The 12329-nt window shown below is 66.1% G+C and overlaps 4 protein-coding genes across 4 annotated transcripts; 1 reads left to right on the top strand and 3 right to left on the bottom strand.

Moving 5' to 3' along the window:
• Positions 1-908: 908 nt before the first annotated feature.
• Positions 909-2174, top strand: EMIHUDRAFT_357946 (hypothetical protein; the record flags this gene model as incomplete). The annotated part of the gene is made up of 5 exons (XM_005763522.1): positions 909-960; positions 993-1411; positions 1500-1555; positions 1605-1705; positions 1838-2174. 5 exons carry the CDS (start codon positions 909-911, stop codon positions 2023-2025), a joined length of 816 nt encoding a protein of 271 aa, XP_005763579.1. The 3' UTR covers positions 2026-2174.
• A 693-nt stretch (positions 2175-2867) lies between these two features.
• EMIHUDRAFT_214992 (hypothetical protein) lies at positions 2868-3767 on the bottom strand (the record flags this gene model as incomplete). Its single annotated transcript, XM_005763521.1, has 1 exon — positions 2868-3767. The coding sequence occupies one exon, from the start codon at positions 3765-3767 to the stop codon at positions 2868-2870; it is 900 nt and encodes a 299-aa protein (XP_005763578.1).
• Positions 3768-4605: 838 nt separating this feature from the next.
• EMIHUDRAFT_214991 (hypothetical protein) lies at positions 4606-5922 on the bottom strand (the record flags this gene model as incomplete). The annotated part of the gene is made up of 4 exons (XM_005763520.1): positions 4606-4629; positions 4716-4949; positions 5127-5355; positions 5552-5922. 4 exons carry the CDS (start codon positions 5920-5922, stop codon positions 4606-4608), a joined length of 858 nt encoding a protein of 285 aa, XP_005763577.1.
• Positions 5923-10222: 4300 nt separating this feature from the next.
• EMIHUDRAFT_214989 (hypothetical protein) lies at positions 10223-11673 on the bottom strand (the record flags this gene model as incomplete). The annotated part of the gene is made up of 4 exons (XM_005763519.1): positions 10223-10282; positions 10816-10875; positions 11182-11295; positions 11593-11673. The coding sequence occupies 4 exons, from the start codon at positions 11671-11673 to the stop codon at positions 10223-10225; spliced, it is 315 nt and encodes a 104-aa protein (XP_005763576.1).
• Between the last annotated feature and the right edge of the window lie 656 nt (positions 11674-12329).

Below are 12329 nucleotides of genomic sequence, written 5' to 3'. Positions count from 1 at the left end.
CCGTGGCGTAGTTTCTCCCGATGTAGACAACCCTTCCGTTCAACTTGTACTGCGCACGGTATGCGCCGCCGTACTCGTACACGCCCTTGTACTGGCCGCAGCGGCCGCGTTGCGTCGAGAGGTGCAGCCGAAGTCCCTCTGCTGTCGCGACCGTTGCCATGGACAGCTCTCCCGCTCACACCTCTCCCACTCACACCGATTTCGAGTACCCGAATACACATTTCTTCGCCTCTCTTTTGTAAACGTTCGCGCTTTCTTTTCTTTACGGAGGGCCGGAGCTATGGGCTGGCGCCACGACGTTGCAGGACACGGAGGGGTGGAAGGAGCTGGTGAAGGCGGGAAAGATTCTGCTCTTCGACGAGGATCGGGCGGTGGTGATGCGATATGCTCCTGGCGGGGGGCGCGGTCGAGGGCGCGGGGGTGGGTCGCGCAGTGCCCGCTGGCGGGGCAAGCGGCGAGGGGGTCGCCGGGGGTGTTGGGATGATGGGGATGGTCTTTTGGCGAGCACTACGGTGCTCGCGAATTCGACTGTCCCCCCGATCGTGCCCACCTCCATGAGGACGACGGCGCCTTCTAAAGGTCCGTCGCAGGCTGTGCCTCTTTTGGTAGGTAGGTAGGTAGAAAGGTGAAGAACAGCCAGGCTCGGACTGGACACCAACGCGGTATGGGTGGACGCGAGACAGATGATGACGACACGCACGAACGACACACAGACACAAACAAGCTCACAAGACACACAGCCAGCTGGCTGCCACACACCCTGAGTTGGCGTATACATAACTCAGGGCCACATTCTTCCTGTCGCCCCCCCCAGCACTCCAAGGTGCCAAGAGAAACAAACATTTTGGTAACTGTCGAACCTGTGTGCTGTGCGAGAGGCGATTCTTTTCCTTTCGGACGGGCTTGCAATGGTCAGTCCTGAGAGGAGATGGACGCCGCTGGTGCAGGCCCAAAGATTTCGTCCGCGGACGGCTTGCAATGGCCTGCACCAGCTTTATGCGCTCAGCCCTCAGCCAACGATCGGGCGAACAGGATCGCCGCGGCGGGTGAGCAGATGGCGCGGCGGGCGGCGGCAGCAGGAGAGGAGATGGTCGCTCGGGCCCACGCGCGGACGGCGGCATTTGCGGCGGCGGTGGAGGAGCCGGCTGGAGTCGGGCCGTACACGTGGCGCTGCGACCTCTCCAGAGCCCTGCCCGCGTTCCGTGCCGGCGAGGCCGAGGCGGCGAGAGAGGCGGCGAGAGTAGAGGCAGAGAGTGCGGCGGCGGCGGCGGCGGAGGCGGTAAAGCCCGGCAGCCGGAGTCGGCTGAAGCTGCTGCGCAAGCTCGGCCGATCGCTCGTGGGCAGCGTCTCGGAAGCTTCCCACAGCGCCGCCGCCGGGGTGCGAGCCGGCGTCCGGGGAGCGGCCGCCTCGGTGAGAGAGAGAGAGATCGCCCCTCGCATAAGTGCCGCCTCAGCCGCGGCAATGACACGTCCGCGACATGCCCGCGACATGCCCGCAGGTGCCGCGGCGGGCGGCTCGCAGGCGCCGCGCAAGCCTCCCGGGGCGCTCGCACGCGTGGCTGAATTGAGTCCTCAAACCAATGCGCATTCTGTTTGCGCCGCAGGCGCCGCAAGAGCCTCCCCAGGCGTTCGGACGCGGCGCCGCCGCAGTACCTGTGTCCCGTGCTCGGAGAGGTCATGACCGACCCGGTGACGGCATGTGACGGTGAGGTGTTGGACGCGGTTGAGAGATCGGCCGCGAGAGAGAGGGGCGGAGAGAGAGGCTGGGAGGAGGCTGAGACGCTGCGCTCTCACCCTTACGCCGCCGCCACCACACGCCCTCGCCATTGCCGCGCAGGCCACACCTACGAGCGCGAGGCGATTGAGATGTGGTTCCGGACGTATGCGGAGCGGTACCCGCTCGCCGCCTCCGCGCCCAGCCCCGTTACCGGTGCGATGCTCGCGAGCACGGCGCTCGTCAGCAACATCGCGTTGAGACAGGTCATTGAGACGTGGAGGGAGGGGAGAGAGGGGCTCGGCGGGTGAGCGAGTCGTGCGGCGCAAGTTCAGGGGATGGGTAGCAGAACGTTTCCAGCGGTTTTTTGTTGTTTGTCGTCGTCGTGTTGTCGTGTTGCATGTCGTGTTGTCGACGCGTGTGTGTCGTCGTGTTGCGTCGTCGTCGGCGTTGAGTGTCGATCTCTGAGCACTGAGGTGCAATCCCTCTCTCCGGTCCCGCGCCTCGCCGCTCTGACGGCGGCACGGCCGCAGCTCGTGTGCGTGCCGCCGCCATAGCGGATTCTGACCAGCGCTCTACTACGCTCGTCGTCAGCAGCGTCCTCCAACCCTTACCCTGCGCCGGTGTGAACCTCTCGCGACAGCGCCTTCGGTGGCATGCATCTCTTTGCGCCTGAAGCCTTGAGAGCAGCTCCTCTGCTGCTCACACGCTCTGCACAGTTGACACAGCCTACTGTGCGGCTGCACAGGGATGGGCTCGCCCTCACTGGCCCTCAGTCACTTGTGCTGCGGCTTGTGTGAGCGACACACTGCTCGGCGACTGCCGGCACACTGTGAGATCATGGGTGTGAGGTAAAACCACGCTACCAGCGCTTGGTCACATCGGCCCCGAGGTCAGATCCTTCTACTCTGTTGATGACAAGACTTGCCTATGGGCTGGAGCCGAGCAGGAGGGCCCGGCCCACAACCCCTGTGCAACTCACCCTCCGGCTCCACACCCCTTAGGCTACGTTCTGAGCCTCGAGGCTTAACGGGTCTAAGTGTGACCGTAGCGGGCGAGTCCGATGTTCCCGCCGCGCGCCCCCCCTAATCATCTCAAATCGTAAACGCGAAGCCTACCGCTACTGTCTGAAGCAGTCAGCTCACGAAAGCTCTCAACTAAGGAAAGCACGACTGTGTAAACTTGCTTCCGCGAGCTTCTCGCGGAAGACGCGTCGCACGCCCTCGTAGAAGAGCCGCTCGCCCGCATAGTTCGTCGCGTTGTGCACGAGCACGTGCTCAATGTACTGCCTAGTCAGGTTCTTGGCTGCCGACCTCGTCGCAGCCTTGGAGGAGCCAACGTTGGCGGCAATCGGGCCGTCGGCCAGCATCTGGCTCGCGCCCGCAAAGTATCGTGGCAACAGCGCCTCCAGAGCACGCAGGGTCACGTCGAACTCCTCCGCCAGGCCCACCAAGAGGTACTGCTGCTGCACGATCTGCAGTGCTTCCTCGACGCTGCACGGTGGCGGCCCGTTCTCATGCGCGGCCCACGAGGCGTCGGGCACACAGAACAGGTTGCGCTGCTGCCACAAGCGGATCGGACACTTGCGCTGCAGCCGCACGCTCAAGCACGGCGCCAACTCGAGGTGTGCGCAACCGCACACAGGGTCGCGCTTTTGGAGTCGGGCCCGCTCTCGCAGGCCGCGGCGTTCCCAGTAGTGCAGACTCTCGTAGTGCGCCAGTGGCTCTCGGACAATGTTGATCCACAGCCACTGCCGTCGCGAGTCATCGAGGGTCGAGCAGTGGTTGATGTAGCAGTGGTCTGGCCGCAGCGACTCGAGGCGTGCCCTGAGTTCCGTCAGTCGCGGCCAGTATTGCATGGCTGGCGCGCTGGTGACGCCGAAGTGGTTGCGCCTGGCGAGACGCTGCAGCACAACGATCATGCTGGTCGACGCCGCCTTCGGCACGCGGTTGTACACGAGCGGCCTTGTCCTATTCGTCGACGTTTTCAGCACACGGTGCGCTCCGCCTGACAGGAATATCCGTGGGTGAGCAACGTGCGAAGGCGATGCCATCTGTGCCTCCACCGCGCGCGCGCGTCCGTGGTCTAATAAGTAAAGATCGGCGGTCTTGAGCACTTGAGCACTGGATACAGTAGCGGTCGACGCCGCGTGGTACGGGACCCCTCGATCGTCTCGCCCTCCCTCACTGGTGTGTTCATTGGGGGGGGGTCATCACAAACACGGTACAGGATCGAGGTGCACGCTGCTGACGCAGTATCGTCCCCCCTCTCCCCGACGGCGATGGCGGTGTGACCGATCGAGAAGAGGAACTTGTTCAGCAGGATCCGGGATAGTCAGATGCACTACCTCACTGGGCCTGAGATCATCGTACGACAGCGTCCCGTCACCGTCTCGGGTTTATGTGGGGTCGAACCACTCCGGGATGGGCAAGCCCATCACGTTGTATCTGGTTAATTGTCAAAATTCCTGTTGTGCAAGAGGGGAGGGGCTCTGACGGAGTGTGTGGCGGGAGATGGCAGGGAATGGGCGCGGGGGGGAGGGGGGGGGGGGGGGGGGCTCAGCCGTGCAACAACAAGCATCAATTAATGTTGAAGAAGAAATATTGCTCGGCCGTTCATGAAGTCCGTCTCGATCTGGAGGAGACGGGTCAACCCCGTGAGCGGATCTTATGAGTTCGCAAGGCGCGAGACACACGAGTTATGTGGGCTAAGTCGGCCGTGCCATAACGTGCCATCATTAGGGTTGCCTCAAAATTTTCTTCGCCTGCGGCGGTGGGCACAGCCGTTGTGTACAGAGGTCTCACAAGTGGCGTGCGTCGCAACTTGCGCACGGAGTCTGAGAGGAGGGTGTGCGCGGCATGGTCCAAGTAGAGCCGTAAGTGGCGAAGCGCTTATAGCTTTTTGACCCATGGGGGCTCGTGCAAAATTATCCAGGGTTTACACTTTTTATTTAGCAGACCACGCGGGCCGGACTGACTGCTCACTCACCGAGCACGAAGACCTTGACCGCTGCGTAGCACGCCTCGGGCTCGTGCTTGTAGCACCAGTGTCCCGCGCGCGGCACGCCGACCACGACGCACCCCTCCTTGGCGCGCAGCTTAGCGAGTTGCGCGCGTGTGTGGAACATGGTGTTCTTCTCCTCGCCGTAGATGTAGCAGATGGGCTGCTTGGCGAGGGAGGCGTCGAAGGAGAGGCCCTGCTGCAGTGCCTTCGCCTCCGCCGGGCGGAAGAGCGTCTTGAGGGCGTGGAAGTACGGGTAGCACCTCGGATCGGGGCGCGCGGGGGGGGGGGGGGGGGGGATTTCGGGCGTGAGTATTGTGGCGTGGGGGCGAGACAAGAGAGGAAGTGTGTGTGGAGTTTGGCCGCACCGATACGGTGTCATGGGGAGAGAGCCGCCGCTCTCCTTGTCCACGGCATTGGCGCGGTCGCCCGTGGCCGAGGCGTACACCCACCAAAGCCCCTTGCCGCCGCGGTGGCCGTCTTTCGGGCCGGCTGGGTTGAGCCACTTGCCGAGGAGGACAAAGAAGAGCGCCTGACCTCCTAGCAGCCACGCCCAGCCGAGGGCCCTCGAGTAGCGGTAGAGGAGGAACGAGGTGGCGAACATCGACTGGTAGTTGAGGTGGCATAGCGAGTAGTAGACGCTGTCGGGCGGGTCGACCTAAGCCGTGTGTTTAGTTTGCATCGGGGGGGCACGCGTGCGGGGGGAGCACCATCCGGATAGGCTGTTTGGAAATGGTGGTCTCTCTTCTCGTTTCTTGATGGTTTGTGCGAGGGATGTGTGGGCGCGGAGCCTTCGGATTGACGGGGAGCACGTCAAACACGACCAGCTTGTCGCACCCGACCACATTCGAGTGGAAGAAGCCGGGTGCGATGCCCCAATCATGCACCACGAGCGTGACCTTTGGTGCGGCCGTGGCCTGCCCGAGGAGCGCAGCGACGGCTTGGCCAAAGCAGCGACCGATCTGCGGCAAATCGTAGCCCTCTGGTCGGAGGCATCCTTCTTCCCGGTCATACTCAGGCATGCACCCGACGCCGACAAGGCAGCCAACTTCGGCGAAGCGTGCGGCGAGCGGTGCAAACGAGGAGTGGTCGCACGGGAATCCGGCGCAGAAAAACATCGCATGGGCCGCGTCACATGGTCCGGCGACCCAGATCGTCCCCGCGTCGGCCAGATCGAGCAGGTCGTGCCGCACAAACCGCCACGACATGCGGTGATGGTGGTAGAGCTCTAGGGGTGGTGGGGCGTGCGTCTCTCACATAAACGCACAACTCCCGACCCAAGACGCACAAGCACAGACAGTCGAGAAGGGGGAAAGACAGCAACGACAGTCAGAAGTCAGCGCTGGGTCCCAGGAAGGCGAATGCGATGACGGCCTCTAGTGTGAGCTCTAGCTAGTGAGCTCATACGCACGCCGGCAGATCGCGACTATATACAGCTAGTTAAGAGCCGACCGACCCTCGCGTCCGGTGCTCACCGACGGCCGGGCGGGCCGCCCGCCCACGCGCCGCCTACGCGCAGCGCGTGCGCCGCAAACTCGCCCGCCGACAGCGCTGGCCAGTCTCCATCGGCCGTCGCGAGAGGCCTGCCCGGCTGTCGCCGCGGGGCCCCCACGAACACCACGCGTCGGATGCGGTGCCGCGCGAACTCGCGCGCAAAGTGCACGCCCCACGCCCGCCGCAGCGTCGTAGCGAAGTAGGACCGCGCCTCCTTCGCGCTACGCGCGCCGATCCGCCTCCAGTGCTGCTTGGATGCCGACTCCACCACACAGTCGAACAGCTGGTGCAGGTCGTCCGACGCCTCCGCGTAGGCCCCGACAACGAGGCTGCGCACGGTGCCAAACGAGCGCAGCACGGAGGAAACGGCGTCCCTCGAGCCGTTGTTCCATGCCTGCACGTGCGGCTTGGCATCGAGCGCCGCCGCCCGCGCCTCGTAGTCGCGCTGGACAAGGTTGATGCGGCGGCCGGGCTCGGCATTCGCCGCGCTGGTCGGCGACACTCGAGGGGGCGCAGGAGCCCGGGGAGAGAAGGCAGTGAAGCTTCTCGTTGGAAACAGAAATTCTTTTTTCACGCGATACGGGAAAGAAAGAAAATACGCGCGTTGGAGAACGAGCGGCCCTTAAAGAAAGAAAGAAACCAGACAGCCCAAGGGAGGGATGGGAGGACGACACGCGGCCACCACGAGCGGCCCAGTGCGGAGCAGGGGGGGCCGCCGTTTGCCTTCAAAAATCGCATTGGCAATTCTTTTTCTTCGTGGGTAAAATTCTTTTCTCGCGATGTCCACCCCGCCGCCGCCGTCGCCGCCGCACACTGCCCCCTCACCAACCTGCCCCTTGAGCTTCTCGCACGCGTCATCTCTCGTTGCGACAGCCCCGCCAACATCGCTCGCGTCGCTGCCGTCTCGCTCCTCTTCCACGCCTCGCTTGCGCTGGAGGGCATCCGATTGTGGGCGCAAGAGCGCGGCTTCGAGCTGCCGGCGCAGCCGGAGGGCGAGGGCTGCGCCGTGCGGTGGCTGTGCTTCGCTGCTTTGCTGCGCGAGGCCAACCCGCCGGCGAGGGCGGCGGTAGGCTATCGGCGCAGCCTCTTCATCGACGGCGAGGGGCGGCTCTTGTCGTGCGTCGTGCGGAACGGCTGAGAGCTGGCTGCCGGGACTGCTCGGGCACGGCGAGGGTGTGGCGCGGCTGAACACGCCGACCCGCCTCCCCTCCCCGCTGGGTGGCGAGCGCGTCGTGAGCGTGTCGGCGGGAACAGGCCACAGCCTCGCCCTCGCTGCCAACGGCAGTGTCTGGAGCTGGGGCTTTGGAAGGTTCGGCCAGCTGGGCCACGGCGACGAGCAGCACCAGTGGCAGCCCGAGAAGATCGAGGCCTTGACGGTCCAGCGCGTCATCGCCGTGTCGGCTGGGTCTCTGCACAGCCTCGCCCTCGCCGCCGACGGCGCCGTTTGGAGCTGGGGCGATGGAGGTGCGGGCCGGTTGGGCCACGGCGACGGGCAGACCCAGCTGCTGCCCGAGAGAATCGAGGCGTTGGTAGGGCGGCGCGTCGTCGCCGTGTCGGCTGGATACGTCCATAGCCTCGCCCTCACCGCCGACGGAGCCGTTTGGAGCTGGGGCGATGGAGCCTCTAGCCAGCTGGGCCACGGCGACGAGCAGCGCCAGCTGCTGCCCAAGAAGGTCGAGGCGTTGGCGGGGCAGCGCGCCATCGGTGTGTCGGCTGGAGCCGCGCACAGCATCGCCCTCACCGCTGACGGCGCTCTCTGGAGCTGGGGCTTTGGAGGCGGGGGCCAGTTGGGCCACGGCGACGAGCAGCGCCAGTTGCTGCCCAAGAAGATCGAGGCCTTGGCTGGGCAGCGCGTCGTCGCCGTGTCGGCTGGAGGCGACCACAGCCTCGCCCTCACTGCTGACGGCGCTCTCTGGAGCTGGGGCTGGGGAGGCTTTGGCAAGCTGGGCCATGGCGACGAGCAGAGCCAGCTGCTGCCCAAGAAGGTCGAGGCCTTTGCTGGCCAGCGCGTCGTCGCTGTGTCAGCTGGAGAGGACCACAGCCTCGCCCGCACCGCCAACGGCGCCGTCTTTACCTGGGGCCAGGGCGAGGGCGGCCTCGGCCACGGAGAGGACCTGTCGAACCAGCTGCTGCCCAAGAAGGTCGAGGCGTGGGCGCAGCGGTAGTTAGCTAGCGAGGGAGGGTGGGTGCAGCAGTGGTGGCGGAAGCCGCGGTGGAGCGAGGTAGGAGGAGACGCAGCGCCGCGGCGCGGTGCGCACTCCCACTCGTGCTGCCTGGGCAGTTGACGTGGCGCGGCAGGGTGCGCTCGAGACTGGGATCTAGATCAATTGATCTGGATTGATGAGATGGGAAGCACCGAGTCTCTCGTGTCTCGTGTGAGTGTCTCGAGACTCGAGATCTCGACCTCTCGTACTCTCGAGCGCGAGCGTGGAGCGAGGCGGTCTTCTGAGATGCATCTCACCCTTCGCGAGCGGCTGTCTCTGTGTTCCTGTTCGTGGCTCTGGTTGCAATTTGGGGGCTTGAGGCGGGCGCGGGCCGCGGGGCGGATGTGTCGGAGGAGCGGGGAATATTCAGACGGCGGCTTTTGTGGCGAGGACGACGGCTTCTAAGGTCTGCGCCTTGTCTGTCGAGTAACGAAAATTCTTTTGGTACACCATCCTGCGCGTGCCGCCATGTCGCGGGCGACGCGGCCGAGTCCGTGGACGGTGCCGGCTTCACCGCGCCCACCAGCCCCGCTTGCCGTACCCGTGCGGGTGGGGCGGCGGCCCTTCGTGCGGCGGGGGGCCCGCGTGCCGCCCCTGGGCCTGCCACCCCTGCGGCCCGGGGAAGCCTACGAGCCGAGGTTGCAAACAGTGAGCACGTGCGCCCGGGGAGGAAGGGGTGGGTGGGGGGGGGGGGGAGAGAGAGAGAGAGAGAGAGAGAGAGAGAGAGAGAGAGAGAGAGAGAGAGAGGAGACGAGAGGGACCTCCGCCGCCGCCGCCGCCCGGCTGTCCGGGCGCAGACATCGGGTCGCCGCCTCCCATGCCGTGCCCGCCGCCCTTGCCGTAGCCGCCGCCGTCGCCCTTCCCGCCGTACCCCCCTCCTCCTCCGCCGCCGCGGTACAGGTCCATCCCCCCTCGCGCCATCGCTGGCGAGAAGTGGCTCTGCCGGGCGGGCGGGCCGCCCCCCATGCCGGGCAAGGAGGGGGCGGGAGAGGTGGGGCCTGCCCGTGACTTCACGCCCCTCAAGACGGTCTTTCCCCCGGGCGGGGGGGAAGGCACTGGCAGCCAGGGCCTCTTTTTTGAGGCCTCCCTCGCCAAGGCAGCCCATTGTGCTACATCTACGGCGAGGAGAAGAACACCATGTCCAACACAGGGGGGCAACTCGATAAGCTGCGCGCCAAGGAGGGGGGGGGTCGTGGTCGGCGTGCCGCGCGCGGGACACTGGTGCTACAAGCACGAGCCCGAGGCGTGCTACGCAGCGGTCAAGGTCTTCGTGCTCGGTGAGTGAGCAGTCAGTCCGGCCCGCGTGGTCTGCTAAATAAAAAGTGTAAACCCTGGATAATTTTGCACGAGCCCCCATGGGTCAAAAAGCTATAAGCGCTTCGCCACTTACGGCTCTACTTGGGCCATGCCGCGCACACCCTCCTCTCAGACTCCGTGCGCAAGTTGCGACGCACGCCACTTGTGAGACCTCTGTACACAACAGCTGTGAGCGGTGACGGGTGAGGGGTGAGGGGTGAGGGGTGAGGGGTGAGGGGTGAGGGGTGAGGGGTGAGGGATGAGGGGTGAGGGGTCGCAATAAAGTCAGTCTCGCTCCATGGTCGTGAACAGGGCTGGGGCGGGCGAGCAGCCCACCGGCCCCTCCCCCCGCCGTCGCAGTACGTGCCGCCGCCGCACGTCGGCCGATCGCCGCCACACGAGGGGCGAGGCTGCATGAAGCGCCCGTGTGCGCCGCCGTGCGCATACGCGCCTGCCCCCCCTCCTCCGCCGTAGCCGCCACCGCCTCCGAGCTCGAGCCGGGCCGCGGGCGGGCCTAGAAGAGGCCAGGGCTGAGACGTCGCAGTCGCAGGGGTGTGAGGCAGAGCCCCAGCTGCTGCGGGTCAGTGTGACCGAGTCGAACAGTGCTAGTACAGCCCCGCCCCCCCCGGGGGGGGGGGGAAGGGCGAAACCTGCGAGATCTCTCTCGGCTGTCTCTCGGCTGTCTCTCGGCTCTGCCCCGGCTCTGCCCCGGCTCTCCCTCGGCTGTCTCTCGGCTCTCTCTCTCGCAGGCCTGGCGTGTGCGAGACAGCGCCCGCAGTACACGCCAGCGGCGACCTGCCCGTGATGCAGCCGCCGCCTCCGTAGCCGCCGCCTCCGTAGCCGCCGCCGCCGCAGCGCGGTCGATCCTTGCCCCCCCTCGCCGCGCCTCTAGCTAGATGGTGGTCCGGCGCCTCGGACGACAAAGACACGTCGTCCGCCTGAGGCAAGGGTGAGGTAACCTTCTCCACACACACACACGAGGTGGGAGGTGGGGCGAGGGCCAGGCTGGTCCCTCGCGACTCCACGTCTAGACGACAGGAGCCCCGCGGCATTCAAAGTGCAAGGCCCGGTGCGCGTGGGTGAGCGGTGTGTGTGTGAGTCGTCCACCTGCTCGTCGGTGACGCCCTCGGCAGCGCTGTCCACCACGCCGCCCGCCGCCGCGGCTGCCTACCCGGAAGGCTCCGAGAAGGGTCGCGGAAAGTTCCGGTCGGGTGTTGGAGCGCCGGCCGCCGCCGCGAGCCTCCGCGGCCGCCTCCTCCTCTGCCCGCCGCGCCTCCTCCGCCGCCTTGGACTGCTCCTGCGAGGCGGGGGCCGGGGGGGCGTGGGGAGGGGAGGGAGGGCGGGCGGGCGGGGAGGGAGTCTCGAGGTGGACAGAGAGAGGGGAGAGGAGGGAGAGGAGGAGGGAGGGAGGGAGGGAGGGAGGGAGGGAGGGAGGGAGGGAGGGAGGGAGCGACGAGAGGGGAGAGGAGGGACGCTAGGGGGGGAGGCTGCGTGCCCCCGCGCCTGCTTCTCTTTCTCGAGCTTGAGGATCTCCTTGAGCTTGAAGTAGAGGAGGCTCTTCTTCTTCTTAAGCGCGTCCAGATCCTCCTGCATCTCCGCAATGTACTCCTCCGACGGCACCTCCTCCGCCCTCCGCCTCTCCTCCTCTCTCTTCGCTTCGGCCGCCACCGCCGCCGCCGCAGCCGCCTCGGCGGCAGCTTTGCTCCTCTCCGCGCCGGCGTCGCCGTTCTGCTGCGGCGCGTGCGCCGCGCCCGCCGCGCCGTTTGTGCCCGCGCCGCCATGCTCAGCCACAGCCTCAGCAGCAGCTGCAGCTGCCGCCGCCGCCTCGGCTGACGCCGCCGCCTCGGCCTCGGCGCGGCGGCGCGCCTCGATGCTCTCGCGCACGATGTCGGCCATCCGCTGGTACTTTGGCTCGGGCGGCTGCTTGGTTTGCTGCTTGAAGGTCCGGTTTCGAACTCGCTTCATATAGCTCACCACCGAGCGAAGCTGGCTCCTCAGCGACAAAAGAATTCGTACCTTGGCCGCGTGGTGGCGGCGTGCCGTCCTCCATCCCTCCCTTGGGTTGTTCAGTTTCTTTCTTTCTTTCTGTTGCGAGGTGACACACAGGAAGAACGTGCCCCCGCCCCGGAGCAGCAGAGGCTCCATGGTGCCCACGGCTCTCCTCGCCAAGCCGAGCGGGCCTGGCCCGGGGGAGCAGCCTCTGGCGGCGTGGATAGCGGCCGCGGGAGTCGCCCTCGTCGCCCTTGCTGCGCTCGCGGTCGTCCTAATTGCGGGGGCGTGGCGCCGCGCGAGCTCTGCTCACGCGCGGCCGCTCGCTCCAGCGCGGGACGAGTCGAGCTACTGTGGTAGGGATGAGAGTGGTCTGACCGTGCGGAATCGCCCCGGTCTCGGCCCTCTGTAGTATCGTGAGGCGTCCCTCGTCCCTCTTCTGCAGAGGGATGGTCATCTGAACCCGAAGATCGGTGCCCAGCAAGTGTGAGTGGTGAGCCGCGTGCGCGGCTCTGCGGTATTGCTGACCGCTGGTGACCACCACCTCCTGCGACAGCTACGTCGGCCTGGCCGCACACGCTTAGGCTTCCACACAAACAGACCTCACAGCACACAGGTCTGGGGACCCTAGT

The sequence above is a fragment of the Emiliania huxleyi genome, assembly GCF_000372725.1.
Source record: "Emiliania huxleyi CCMP1516 unplaced genomic scaffold EMIHUscaffold_63, whole genome shotgun sequence".
NCBI classification, from domain to species: Eukaryota; Haptophyta; order Isochrysidales; family Noelaerhabdaceae; genus Emiliania; species Emiliania huxleyi.
The sequence above is the reverse complement of the archived record's forward strand: the minus strand, read 5'-3'. Positions and strand labels throughout refer to the sequence as shown.